Below are 14,677 nucleotides of genomic sequence, written 5' to 3' on the forward strand. Positions count from 1 at the left end.
GGTGGGGGGTGGGGGGCAGGGTGTGAGGGAGTGGTTAAACCTATACAAAATGCCCAGTTATCAAAAGTGCAGTCCCGGTGTGCTCTGAGCCCTGTGTTAGGCCAGTACTGCCTAAGATGAAGCCCACCTCGATATGCACAGGAGCATCCTCTTTGCCCCTGGTGGGGATCTGGGTGGCAGGCAAAGTCCCAGAGGCCGTGGGGACAGAGCAGAGAGTCCCTCCAAGTGTCACCAGGGCCAGGATGTCTCTAGTTTGCAGCGTGCCTCTGCTGCAGCCGGGAGCGGGTTCCCCTTGTGGTGTACGGCAGGGTCTCCTCGGGTGCGTTGTTGTGAAGCCGGTTGAGAGCTGATGTCATGGGAGGCTCTGCCTGGACTGGCACAGGCAGGTTTCTGCACAGAGGTGGTTCTCTCTGCCTCCGAGGCACTTTTTGGAGAGCCCTTCCATGGCATCCTCCCCTCCCTGCCCCCCACAGCCCAGCAGCAGGGCGAGGAGGAGAGCTTCCTTCCTCCTCCTGCTCTTCAAGTTATGGCAATGCTACGCCAGAGCCAGCAGAGCTGGCTGGGGGGAGAGAAACTCCCCAGGACCTTGCTGGGCAGCATCTAGATCGCCTGGGGGAAGGGAGAGCCCACGGCCCACACCCAGGGCCACCTTGGGAACGCAGCTACCGCGCTTACCCAACAAATCCCGCTTGCCAAATGGGGTAAATGTAGAGGCTGGAGCTGTCAAGGGTATCCACGGCCACCAGCCAACACGCAGAAGCCCCAGAGGATGGTGGTGCCTGGGGTTGTGTGGGGACAGTGACACCTACATCGCATGGGGTAAGTGCATCCATGCTGAGAAAGACCCTCAGTTCCTTCTGTCTCTGTCGTTATGTGCTTAATCTTTTTTTTTTATCCTGTGCTGATGTTTATCTCACCCCATGGAGATATGGGAGGATATTTCTCATCATAATGAGTTTGAGAGCTAATATTGGGTCCTCTTGTTTGTGTCAGAAGGTGCGTTTAGTGCAGCCTTGCAGCGACGCCTGTCCCTTGGTGGGGGTGTGTGTGTTTGCCTTCTCCCTTGCTGCAGCCCACCCTGCCAGGTCCCCCGCTCCCGGAACGAGCCTGTTTGCTCCTCAGCCTTCAGCCCATATTCCCCCCCATCTGCTCTCCTACTTGTTGGTGGCAAGAAGGACCCCGCACAACCCCTCCAGCATCAGTCTGCACAAACATCCTCTGCATCCCGGAGGAGGAGAGGTAACTTTGATCCTCCTTAGAGGGGGTGAGGGCCCTCCGTGGCCTCCCTTCTGGCCTCTCCCAGTGGGACACGTGTTGGTTCATCAGTGTGGCCACCTGTAACCCCCAACCAGCTGCTGCCCGTTCTGTGCTGGCATGACCCACACACCATGTGGGCAAATTAGTAGACACCTCCCCCCCAACAAATTCAAGGCCATGTCAACATCACTACATTAGCTATTGTGCTTCCCTGAGAACACATCACCAGAGCTTTTCGGGTCAGAGGGATTCCCCTCTCACCGCTACGACCATGGGGCAGCAGCTCCAACCACCATGAAACACTCGTGCTGAGCTGGAGATGAGATGTGTGTTTGGCTCCTAGGGGGAACTTTCCAGTCACCAGCTACTAGAATAGCACGCATGGTTCCTTAGCCATTTCTCATGCTTTAACTCACTCATTTCTTTCTTTGTGCCACCCAAATTGAAATGGAGTTTCGGGACTTAGAGCAAAGTGCATTACAGAATCACAGAAAGGTCAGGATTGGAAGGGACCTCTGGAGATCATCTAGTCCAACCCGCCTGCCCGAGCAGGTCCCCTACAGCAGTTGCACAGGACGGCGTCCAGGCGGGTTTGGAATGGCTCCAGAGTGGGAGACTCCCCCATCTCTCTGGGCAGCCTGTGCCAGTGCTCCACTACCCTCAAAGGAAAGAAGTTCCTCCTCATGTTTAGATGGAACTTCCTATGGTCAAGTTTGTGCCCGTTACCTCTTGTCCTATCACTGGGCACCACTGAAAAAAGACTGTTCCCATCCCCTGGGACCCTCCCGTTAAGTATTTATGAGCATTGATAAGATCCCCCCTCAGTCTTCTTTTTTCTAGACTGTGGGAAGTGCAGAAAAGTCTCCCCTGAGAAGAGGCAGCTCGTGCCTTGTAGCTGCTCTCAGACTGTCCACGGCACTGCAGGAGCCAGGTTTGCATTGGAAGATTGGGCGGCTCAGAAGCAGACCCGTTCCCATCCCGGGGGTCCGGTTCTTGCAGGGTGAGCGTGCTGCATTGCGGGGCAGGGACCCCAGCAGCATGAGGGACACCCCACCTGCCAACGGGGCGCTCAGGGGAGATGGTACCATCAGGACCAGCATTTCTCATGGGTTGCTCAGCCTTGCTGCTCAGGGGCTTCAATCTGCACGGCTCCTGTGCTGTGGTCGGGGCGGTGTGATGCTCTGGGAGGTTTTCCCAGCAGGAGCCTTGCGTGGCCTGTGCTCTGCACGGAGCGGGGGGGTCATAAGGCTGCACGAGAGGGTGTCCCCGAGCCCCATTGCACTGCTCAGGGTCTTGCCTGAGTGCCATATTTCTCAGCTGTGCTTTTCTGTGGAAACAGCATCCCACCCAGTGTGTGCTGGAGTGATGGACAACAGCCTCCCCAGCGCAGAGGTCGGACACGTTCCCCCTTCCGAAGTGGCTTATTCCCCCCCATTCCCATTGGGATCAGCACATCGTGGCTCCTCAAATGAACTATTTCAACGGTTATTTTGACCTTGCCCAAACGAAAAAAAAGGCAACAGAGGGATATGAAAAAGGCACAAATAGAGAGCGTTTCAGTTGTTGGAAACCCCCAATCATCTGAGTGAGGAACCAACGCATTTAAAGCAGGATTCAAACCCGTTCATTTTGCTCTGCATTTCTCACGAGACCGCGACAGCATTTCTCAAACAGCTACAAGTCGCTGTCAAGTCAACCAACGGCTGTTCCGGAGAGCGGCACGATGTGGTGTCAGGGGCAGCCGGAGCCCCGCGCCAGCCAAGGGCCACCCATGGAGCCTCCGCCTGCGTCACGCTGTCTCCGGAGGGCTGAGTCCAGCCGTGGGTGTCCCGGCTGAGGTCCTTCAGGGGCAGCGCCAAGGTCCAAAGCTCTTTGCGAAGCACCACCGTGGTCCCCTGCTCAGCCCTTGCGTCCACCCCTGCGTGCTGCCGGGTCACCCCTCACTCCCGTCTGCTCTCCTCCTTCTGTCACCGCACAAACCCCTCGTAGTCCTCCAGAGCGCACTCCATTTGCTCCTCTGCATTGTTCCCCTGGCGGATATTTATTTGAAGGGTTTCATTAAATTATCACACCAACATCAGCTGGTACACAACTACAAATTAATTTAGTCAGTTTGCATTTTGTCTGACCTAATATTCATTATATTCCAGTCAAGTGGACGTGTTTTCTATTTGACGGTTTGTTTCATGATAAGATACGTGGTCCAAAGTACTATACTTAGAAATAGAGGTAATATTTACAGACACTCCACGCAAATACTGCAATTACCTGATTAATTATAGCCCTTACATTTGGTTCTGCAGATTACACTCTTATCCCTCCTTTCTCCCCCTCCTCCCCTGTTGCCATATTTGTATATAGTAGATGGGAATAGTATTTAGATCTATATAAACAAAGCAAACCTGACTGGTTTTAAAGCCTAAACACTACGTGGTTCCCCCACTCTCCCCAGTGCTGTGTTCGCCTGCACTGGTTTGTTATGGCTGGGGTGCATGGAGCATTACCAGTGCCGCATTCTAATAACAATCTCAGTCCAGCAGATTGGGAATCGGAGTCTAAACATAGCCCTGAAGAAGGATGAAAAGGGAAGTCAAGAGGGACTTTGAAATAGTGTTAAACATGCAGGAGTGCTGTAGCTGCGGTTCCCCTTAACCGCAGAAAACAAGCAAGCTGCAGACCGGGCTCTGGGAATTGACAGACAGACAGCTGTACAAGGGAATGTTACATTTATACAGCACTTTTCATCCTGGGATCAAAAAACACTTTGAAAACTCCGGGCAACTGAGCAAAATGCAGCCACTGAGGTCAACCACCCCCGAGGTGAGATGCAGCCGCGGGTTGCACCATCCCAGCACATGTTATCAGCCAGTTCCCCTGCCCAGTATTTTTATTTATTTATTTATTTAAGTTTAATTAGAGGGAAGAATTCAGGCATGAACATTTGGCTTCATTCTTGTCTAACACTGTATTTGGCCCTTCCAATGTCAGTGAGGTCATTCCTAATTTACACAAGTCCAGGAGGGCCTGTAGGTGGTTTTTGTTGCAACCCAAGAAATGGCTGAAACGTGCCCCCTGGCTCGGGATGGAGGATGGCATTACCCCACCGTTGTTCTTCACAGGACAGCAGAGCAGCCTGGGGCAGGGGTGACCCTCATGGCAGCACAAGTTTGACCCCAGCGGAGGAAAACAAAGCATGGATAGATGGAGGTCTGCTCTGAGCCGGTGGCCATTGCTGGGGCATTTGGCACATCACCACTCCAGCAGAACCCCATGTGGCTCAAGAGCTGTAACTGCTCCGATGCGGCAGCGTTCCCCACCCACTGCCGCGGTGCAAAGTACCATACAGGAGCAGGGCGGAGGAGAACCATGCCCCCAGTTTGGCCATGTTTCAAAACTGCACATGGTAGAGCCATGGTACCTCTGTCCTCTTAAGGAAAAGGATGTGTGCGATGGGAAACGAAGGTGGAGTACTGGAAACCGTTCCCAGCTTGATGGCAAAGGTGTATGAGTGGGATTTGCTGAGAAGATCCTCAATGTGAAAAAGGAAGCAAGAGAAAGGGGCATGTGAGCTTGCACTCTCCCCATCGCCCAGCTCATCCGTTTTGTCTTGCTTGTGCAGGATTGCTTCATCCCCCTCTGCCATTTCACCCTCACCTTGCCCAGCTGGGGACTGGGCATCAGCAGCTTCTGCTGTTTCTAACCTGCTTGAAGGTACGGCTCTTTCCTGCTACCTCTTCCCATTACCCAAGTGCCGGGGTTCCTGCCCCCTGCCAGGAGGTTTCCTGGGGGCTTCCTTTTGTGCTTAAGCACCTTGCAGTCAGGAACCCTACAGCAATGCAGTTTCATTATCTGCACGCTAAATCCATCAATGAGCGGATCTCCAAGGTGAAATAAAAACATGCATTACAAATGAAATGCTCTATTGCTCTCCTTTGCCTCCTGCCATCACCGGAGATCTTTGTGGTTAGTGTGCAAGACAGCTCTTCCCTACTAATTAACATTTAAAAGTGTGCCTCTCTCACCCTGCCACTGTGACACAGAGGCTCCTACAGCACAGGTTATTCCTTGAAATAATTCATCACTCGAGAAACGTCAGAGGGCTCATTGTAATCCCACAGACCTGTCCTAAAACTAAATCTGTCCTCCTGCATCCCCTGCAATAGCCACTGCAAAGACTGGCTCAGGACATTAACTAGATTTAATTTGTAGAAAACATTTTTCCAGACAGCATGTGTCTGATTTTACAAGCAGGATTTTGTTTTTCACATCAGTAAAGAGTCTGAGCAAAGAAAACATTCTGTTGTGTGTGTCACGTGTGAAAAATTCACTGAACATACCATGTTTCCAGTTTCCTGCTGAAATCCCACCTTTTCTTCATACAGATCATAAGCAGCTGGAGACAGATATTGTCCTTTGCGTATTGGTAGTGCTTAGTACAAGGGCCTAATTCCTCACAGGTTTTCTCTAGTCCTGCAAAACTCATAAAATATAATCCACCTACATCCGCAGCTTCCCATACAGGAGCAGAGTAACATCCTCCCATACAGGAGGACAGAATGATTTGCAGAATTCCCATTTGTGTGGACCTGTGCGGCAGCTGTCATCTCATGGTGTGCATCGCAGAAGTGACCTCATGTTCCTCTGGCCTTCAACACCAGGAGTACGTTTGCCCTGTTCCCATCCTGGCATCAAGCCTGCAAAATCAGGGAAATCCCATTCACTGCAATGCACCTTCCATATCCTCAGGGTTTCAAACCATGACGGCAGAGATGCTCCCGCTCTCTCTGCCTGCAGACCTTTGCAGCAGCAGTGGACTCTGGAGGTCTTAACAATTTTGGTCCTGCCTCTGTCTTTTCCTTCCGGTGATATTTCCACTGCCAGATGGAAAAAAGATTGTTATTCAATGTAACCCAACCATTACCCACCAAACACTCCTGCCACAGAGCCTGATTGTGCTCAGGCGTTCTGCAAGCGCTTCTTTGGCTTTTATTAGCAGTCACCGGTGGATTTGGCACTCAGTCCTGTGCTTCACATAGTCGGGGAAAAGCAAAAGAGCGCATCTACTCAGCAACGGCTCAACCTTGGAGGGTGCAGAAAAAGTATTAAATCAATGACTGTTAACCTCTCTGGTCTAAACCAGCGGTTCCCAAACGCATTTTGCCCAGGGACTATTGACATGACAGCAGGAGCGCTCTGGGGCTCGCTATAGCCATGCATCTCAGTTGATTTGCCACAGGACATGGCACGGGGCTTTGCAGGCAGGACCACGTACCGCTCTGGAAGAGTCTCTGTGCCACAGCATATGCCAAAGGTAAGGAACCATCACCTCAGAAACGTGAGGCTGGAAAGCAAGCCTTCCTTATGTTTTTTTTTAATTTTTTTTTCAGTCTGGTTATTGGTCTCGCAGCACTGACCTACAGCAAGAACCTCCTTGAAGACTATTGGAAATAGTCTCAAATAGAGCGCGACCCTCTGGGAATGTCCGTCGGGCTCTGCTCAGGCACAGCAAGTCCCACAGCCACTTTCATGGGAAATGTTGCTTGGACCAACAGCCCTCTCTGAGAAGCGGGATGAACTTCCCATGGCAAATTATCACACAGACCTGTTTATAGCTTGTCCTAATATCTCAGCGCAACACTAAACTGTCCTTTGGAGATGGTGAGGCTTTTTTGTTATTCCACATACACCTGCCAGTAGCAGGTCGCCACCCTGCAAGCTCGGCACCTACCAAATCCATGTGAAATCCCACTGGGCTTATTGCAACCCCCTTTCATCCCACTCCCTCTGCTCTCTCCCTCCGTCTTTCACACACTGGTTGAGTTTGTGAACCGTGGGCACCAGCGCTGGGGAACACCGCCGCGTTTGCAGTTGTTTGGTACCCGTAGATAGGGGCAGTGGTGGGGATGAAGCTGCCCAGGCCTGGGGATGCAGAGCAGCTCTGTGCTTGTTCTGCAAAGTGAATCTCCCCCGATAAGGAGCGGGAAGCCAACGGGTGAGTCACCGCTGGGGCTGTTGTAAAAACTCTTCTCTGCTTCGGCATTGCTGAGTGTGTGTTTGGCAACAGAGGAGTGGGAAGCAGCGTGCCCTGCTTTTTTGGCTAGCGAGTAAAGACCTGGCTCCAACACCCTCACAAGCAGCAAATACCAGGTTGCTCTGCAGTATAAAGTACCAGTAGACACCAGGGGTGAGCACCAGCACTACCTGCTCTATTGGACTGAGGAGCAGGAGATGTGTGACCCAAGAGCTCTCTTAGTAGGAGGGTGTCTTTGCTGGTTTATAATTTCAAAACTGCTACATAAGTGAGGGGTTTTTTTCAATGTAGCCCATGTTCTCAAGCATTAAAATGATGTGGTTTTGGTTCAGGAGAGTACAGAGGTATTTCAAAACGGTTCTTGCCCCAGGGAGTCTTTCTCAATGTCTAAGACCAGTGAGCTTTCCTCCCCAGTTTCACCAGTTGTTGTTTGCATTTGTTAGTGGGCAGTCATTGCTCATCTCTAGACCCTGAACACTAAAAGAGCAAAAAGTTTGGTTTTATTTCATAAAAGTAACACTTAACTCTTCTCTAACGTTTTGCTAATTCAAGCAGCTCTGCAAATTCTCTGCCAGCCCAATATTTGGATGGTGTGATGTAGCATTTTCCGCCTCTGCATGCTACATCCTTTTTTATTGAGGTACATCACCTAAAATACCTTTCTTATTTTACCCACTGTACAAAGCCCTCAGGGACACCCACTGATAAGAAAGAAGCAAGGATACAGTCCAAGCCTCTATCTAGCTTGCCTGTCTATTCATTTCTTGAGTGCCCATCACTTTCACACCTACATGTGCTGTACGAGAGTGAAAATCTGGAATCTCCCACCAGGAGATTCCCCACCTCAGCACACCAGGGAGTCAGGTTTAATCCAAGGAAGCCATATCCAGAAAGATCTTGTTCATGATCTAAGATGCAAAGAACCATGTCTTGGTCATTACTTGTATCTCTGGGAATGTAAGCCTTGGAGAAAGAATCACAGTTTTGGGAGCAGACGATGACCGAATGGTAAATTACATAATCTCCCGTAAATGGAGCCCGTTCGTAGCCCAATTACCCGTCCCAGCAGCCCCATGCAGTTGATTGCAGGATTATATAAAGGGCTTTTCATTAGTCAGAGAGCCACAAAGGGAGCTCTTTCCAAGTCCTCCTTAGGATTACTTAACCATCACTCCGGACAAGACCAGCAGAGCATTATTTGGATGTGTTAAAATAATATCCACCATGCTTTCCTCGAGCACGTCCGCTCCACTCAAGCATCTTCCCACAGAGGGGTACAAGGAGATGGGTGGTGTGTTTTCTGCATGAGACAGGGTTGCCCATGCACCATGTCTGGGGATGGAGGGAGGTCTGCTGTGCCTCTGCCGGGGCAGTACATCTCCAGGTTGGAGCACCCGGCTTCCACCACCCTGAAACACTGGCATGGGCTGAGCGGGGCCAGTGGAAACCCACCCTGTACCCCAAAAAAGTCCCACAAGCTTTAGTGAGCTGCACCTGCACTGTCACAGCTAAACAACTGAAGCTGCAGCACATAGCAGATACCTTTCTCTGTCTCCCGCGAACTAGGGATGGACAGGCTTTTCCGATTTCCCCTGACCTGGTATATATAATAAAGATGCAGAGCGGTTGTGACAGCGGCACTGTAATCGCAACGTTGCCACCGCACTGGAGAATGTGGCCAAGGAAGCAGGGCCTAATCGCATCCTTATCTCCGCCTGGTGATGTGACCTTAGAGAAGTTGCCTAATATAGCTCATTTGTGTTTCCCTTTCTCTGTGGCAGAGATAATAACAGTTCATGGGTATCGCAGAACTTCGTTCAGTCACATTTGTTTCTGGTATCTCAGACTATCAAAGAGCAATCAGGAGGAAGACCGGTAAAGAACAAGCTCCTATTCACTTGTCAGTTAGAAACAGTCACCTATTTTACATTAAAAAAGGAAAAAAAAAAAAATTCTGAGAGTGGTTGTTCCTTGGCTTTTACTGCTGCTCATTTTAAAGTCTCCCCAGCCTCCACCCCACCATCGCCTGGATGAAATGTTGACCATTTCACAGCGCACCAAATTGGTGTCTTCCCTCCCCTGGCAGGAATGACAATGCAAACAAAAATAGATAATGCATTTAAAAAATCTACAGTGGATCGTCATGGCGATAAATAATTGTAGCATGTTGCCATAGCAACTCTAGCTGTAATAAAGAGAGGCCTATGTGCAGCTTAGCTAAATTTAGTTGTTCCAAACTATTAAAAATATTTTCAAATACTCTGGCAGCTCTTTTTGACATTTTCTAGGGTTAGAAAGAAAAGAGTTAATCTTCATTCATGCTTTTGTGTTGTCTCCATATTCCAAATACACTTCATCACTAAAATAATCAATGCCATCCAATTTAAAAGTCGTTAAACTGAGGAAATAGCGGAGGATTTTTCCGTTTCCCAATTTGTCGAGCCTTTTCACCTGGAAGTGTAAAATCTGCTCACAGATTTCCATTCTGCCAGGCCTGGTGGGAGCCCTCCCCGGAGCCCAGGATCCGGCCCCCAGCACACTGTGGTGGGCACTGGGGGGGTGAGATGGGCTGGCTGCGGGAAAGGGCTTGTGTATGGTTTTTTTTTTTCGAGAGGAGGGATTTTGGGGGGCTGAGCTAGCCCCCAGCGAGCATGGTTAGCATGAAGGTAATGTGAAAAACACACAGGGTATCTCCAGTCCCAAACTGGGCTGTGCATAACTTTCCCAGTTACCTGCCTGCTTTAAAAGAAAGCCACATCCAAGGCACATTTAAACACTGCGTAGACGTCCAAAATCCCTCCCTGCCTCCCTCAGCTCATTGCCTCTTTGAATGGGCAGCTATGTCTCTGTCAAACGGGATTTATTTTTCTGGAAGGAAGCCTTAAATCCCGCAATTCCTGAATTTTTCCAGATTTTGACATAAAATGGTCTTTTTTAGTTATGTCTCGCTGGAAGGAGGAATGAAAACACACTCCAGGGAATACCAATTTTACTAATTTTCTTGGTAGTGCTACCTGCAGGCGGAAAAATCCCATTACGCCTCAGCTCGCGCGCTGCGTGCCCTTAGCTGAGCATGAGCCCATTGCTTCTGGTCCTCCTCGGTGGAAAGGAGCTTCGTCATTTGTCTCTAGAGACAGCGCTTCCAGATTGCAGACTCTCAAAAAGCACTTACTGGCTGTCTGATTTTTGAAGCCTTGGCTTCACGTTTCTAAGCTTATCTGGCTGTATGACAACAAAACTTCCAGAAACGGAGATTTTCATGTGAACACTCGATAACTGGCTCTGCGGTTTTCTGAAAAGCAATCGGCAAAAACATGTGTGCCTGAGAGCAATGGCTTAGGGCATGGTGCCTCCTCCCCACCTTTCCCTCTGGGACCCTTTGCTGGAGTTTATTGCAGGGTCAGGTTGCTAGAGTTATCTGAGATTTCTTCACTCCCGTGATGGAAATGTGGCTTCCACCTGCACTAATGTGGGTTTTTCCTGTAGACTGTGAATTTAAGCCTCTTGCCCAAGCTGCCTGCAGAGCAGCGAGGGAACCTGTGCCATGGCCTGGGCTCCATCCCACGGGTTGGTTAGCAGTGGCAGATCTCCTTCCTCATGGTGGGACCTGCTGGGTTTCCCAGGATGCCTTTCTGTCCACCCCAAGGAGAGTAGAATCTGCCCCTGTTGCCTTGCCTAAATGTTCTGAGGCACACCGGCTAAAGGACACACTTTTAATAAACTCAGGCTGCAAAATCATTTACTGAACGTTTTCTCATAGCTATTTATTTTGCTATCAGCACATGACACCATCTTAACGGCACAATGAATTGTAGTTGCTGGAGGACGGGTTAACGTGTTAACAGCCCTCTCCCACAAGCAAAGCTATCTTTCTAAAAGGCACTTTTTAGCTAGTATAATGTTCTGTGTCTGAAAGGAAACAAAAGCAAGTCATTTTATTGTTTTCTCATTGAAAAGGGACTGCAGCCTATGGCTCACGAACAACACGGCATAAAACCAGAACGCACGGCTCCGTAGGCAGGAGTGCCTAACCTCCAAATAACCACATGATTTAGGGAAAAAGAAACTATCCCTTCTTGCTCCGATGCAAAACCAGAGAAAAGCATTTGGAGTGCTCTTTAACACATCACTGCCTGTAATTATGGAAGTTTTACTCTCTGCACGCCCTAAAAATCTATAGAAGTCAAGGAGAGGGCAGGAAAGGCACCCGCAAGCTCAAGGAGGGAGAAGAGCCGGTGATTACGGTGCTGAACACAGCCTCCGAGGTCTGTTCAACCTTTATCTTGGACTTTTGGTAGGACCTTAGGGAAAATCACCTGCAAATGTTTTGCTGCTGCTGTTTCCAACCTGCAAAACAAGACTAATGCATTTACCTCTCACCCTTTGATGTGGCTGGGCAGCTCTTTGCAGCAAGGAACCGTGTATTGCTGGTGCATTTGCTCATCACCCAGCGCATCGCGGCTCAAACTTCAGCTGAGCCTTGAACACGTTGGTAAGGTACAGTTAATGATAACTCTCCAGTGCCGCCCTCCTTTAGCGGGGCAGCAGCATCGCTCTCCCTATTAGCGTCCTGCTTACCTACAGCTCCAAATAACCACATGTTTTGGTGTAATCAATGGGGGTATGTTCTAAGTGCTTGTTTGAGGGGTCCCACCGACAAATAGCAAAATTTACTGTTGCACTAGACAGTCCTGGGCTTTGAGCCTCCACCCCTCAGCAGACGTTGCCTGTTCCCACGGCCCGCAGCCCCGGGTGAGCTGCCTGGCAGCGGAGGCTGCATCCCTCCCAGCGTGAGCTTTGTGTTATCGCTTCCCCCTGTTTTTCCTTCCATGCTGCTTGATCGTGCTTGTGTGAGACGGCGATGTCCCAGCCAGCGACGTCCCAGCCAGGGACATCCCATCCTCCCCATGGCACTGGCAGGAGCTCCCCAGGGCTGGACCACAAAACCCCTATGCATCTGCACGGGAGGGGAAAGGGATGCGGTGCCTTTTCCTTGGGATGATTGCAAGTTTTAGGAGGAGACCAGAACATGGCAGAAGGATGTAAAGGCTCTGCCCTGGACAGGGCAGGAAAATCTGTTATGCTGTGAATCCTTGGGGATGATACAATGAAAACCACCTGCAAGGAGGGCAAGACAAAGGCTTGCGGCTCCCTCTCGCTCAGCCGCTGCACAGCAGGGCTCCCGACAACACCCTCATTTACATTTAAAACTATGAAGGAGAGACCATAATCCTGTCTCATTCATGGTCTGTTGTGAACTGATATTTTGGATACCGGGTCTAAATTAGGTTTTAAAAATAGACCAGTGGTCGTCTTTTTTTTTTTTTTTCCCTTGTTATAAACAGAAATTATTATCTCATGGAAACATTTAACCTCAAATGGAACCTCATCTAATTTTTGCTGTGTTTATTATAGCCTGTGAAATATGAATGAGCATCACTGATATAACTCTATATGATTACTGAGCTGTGATGGGCCAGCTGGAAAAGACTCAGCTGTTTAGATAGAGAGCCGAAAGTTCTGGTATCATGCTGATCTTTATTTGAATGATCCTAACCTCTGAGGCTCAGAAGGCTCTGGGAATTGTCTTTTCTCATTGAGTTTTATCGTTTCTCACCCTGGTCATGGCTGCAATCAGGAAACACAGGAGTGAATGGGAAAAAAGCCCATCAGATTGAAAAGTTACTAATTTACTTGCAACAAAAAGGTGAATGAAAAAAACATTAGTTTTACACTTTTATTTGTATTTTTCTCAGAGGATTAAAAATGTCTGTAATGCTGAATGTCAGTATTAATTTTCCCCATTTTGATGCAAGCCTAAATAATACATGCAATTATATAATATGTAATTTATATATTAAATATAATATATAATAAATATATATAATATGTAACAAAACTGTGATGGGAAAATTATGACTGATTCTACAGAAAGGTATAATTTTGTTTTAATTTCATTTGAGCTAGTAGTTTTGCCATCACAAATTTAAAATCAAAATAGTAGCTTAATCAAATGTTACCAATCCTGCAAACACTTCCTGAAAACCACTGTGATTTATTTAGGTTGAGGAATTTAAGGATTATCTTTTTGGCTCCGCGTTTGTACAGCTTCTGGGACACTGGCATCACACTTCATAGCTGGGTTTTCCAGACATTATTCTAATAATCCTAACAATGGTCATTAATGCCATGAAAGCATTGTACACAGGTATCGGAAGCGAAGTTTTTAACACTCCTCACTTACATGTACAACTCAATTTATGCAATTAAAAAGAAAGGTATGCTAATAAATCTATACAAACTAAGTCTACCACATCTTTCTTTATTTTTTGACGCAGCACAGGCATGCGCTTTGCCATAGGATTTTCTCTGGGGGTAGGGCAGACCCCCGCCGCCACGAGAGCCATGACTGCGCTTTAACAACTGGTATTTTGGTTGCTACTTGTAACACATGTTTGCAATAACTCAGATTTTTTTATCACGGCCCTGGTTACTGGTTACCCACGTGATGGATACAGAGGGCCAGTGTTCATTCTTCTTAAAAAGTTTTTGCTGTCACTGAATTGACTGGTATTGGATATCTTTAAAAGCAAATAACCGCGACATCTTTTCTTGTAAATTAAAACCAGGGTGCACAATATGAGTTAGAAGTCCAGCCCCAGGAAAGTATTTTACACCTGCTGAAATTTGAACAGGTTCCCAAAACAGAGGTTTAAACTGTGTTTAGCCCACAGCCTCCACCTTCCCACCTCCAACAGCCCACGCAGCATCACGCTAAACGTCAGCAACGTCCCCACCACCACTGAGGAGGGTGAAAATGCAGCAGGAGTGGGCGCTGGTTGGAAATTTGGAGGCTGAACATAGCGGGAAGGTCTGGGCTTTAAAAATAAAGGGGTACAAGTTTGAGGGAATTGAAGATCATCAGAGAAACTCAGTTTTATAAGTTGGGTTCCTGTTAAGAAAACAGATACTTTTCTAAAGTACTCACCCTCTAGCTTTCATCTCGGTGATTTCACACAAATACTACTCCTCGGGGTGCAGCAGAGTTACACCTGCTTTACTCTTGTAGTACTGAGGTGGAAATCAAATCTATCTCAAAGCAAAGCCTGACACCCATTTTCAGAAAAATTCCTGTTACACTCAACAGAAACCGTACTCTGTGAACAGCCCAGGTACGGGACCATTTATCACAAAGCCTCTGCAGAAGTCAGTTGGAAAATTGAATACGTTTAATTCCACTTACTGGCTATTCACTTAAAAATCCTAAATTGGAAAAACACCCCATTATTTTTCTAGAGGAAATAAAAAAAAAAAAACCAAAATGTTTTGTTAGTTTGAAAAAAAAAAATTATCTGTACAGTTCTCTGGTCAATTGACTGGTATACATAC

The 14,677-nt window shown here is 48.3% G+C and overlaps 1 protein-coding gene across 1 annotated transcript in view; it reads right to left on the minus strand.

The window, feature by feature from the left end:
- Window positions 1-11,744, minus strand: part of SYNM (synemin, intermediate filament protein) — a 45,888-nt gene extending 34,144 nt beyond the window's left edge. Inside the window, exon 1 of the mRNA XM_009887569.1 lies at window positions 11,669-11,744. Coding sequence (XP_009885871.1) covers window positions 11,669-11,744 — 76 coding nt within the window. The remainder of the gene's footprint in view (window positions 1-11,668) is intronic.
- Window positions 11,745-14,677: the final 2,933 nt, after the last annotated feature.

This window comes from Charadrius vociferus, unplaced genomic scaffold, assembly GCF_000708025.1.
Source record: "Charadrius vociferus isolate BGI_N301 unplaced genomic scaffold, ASM70802v2 scaffold190, whole genome shotgun sequence".
Taxonomy (NCBI): Eukaryota; Metazoa; Chordata; class Aves; order Charadriiformes; family Charadriidae; genus Charadrius; species Charadrius vociferus.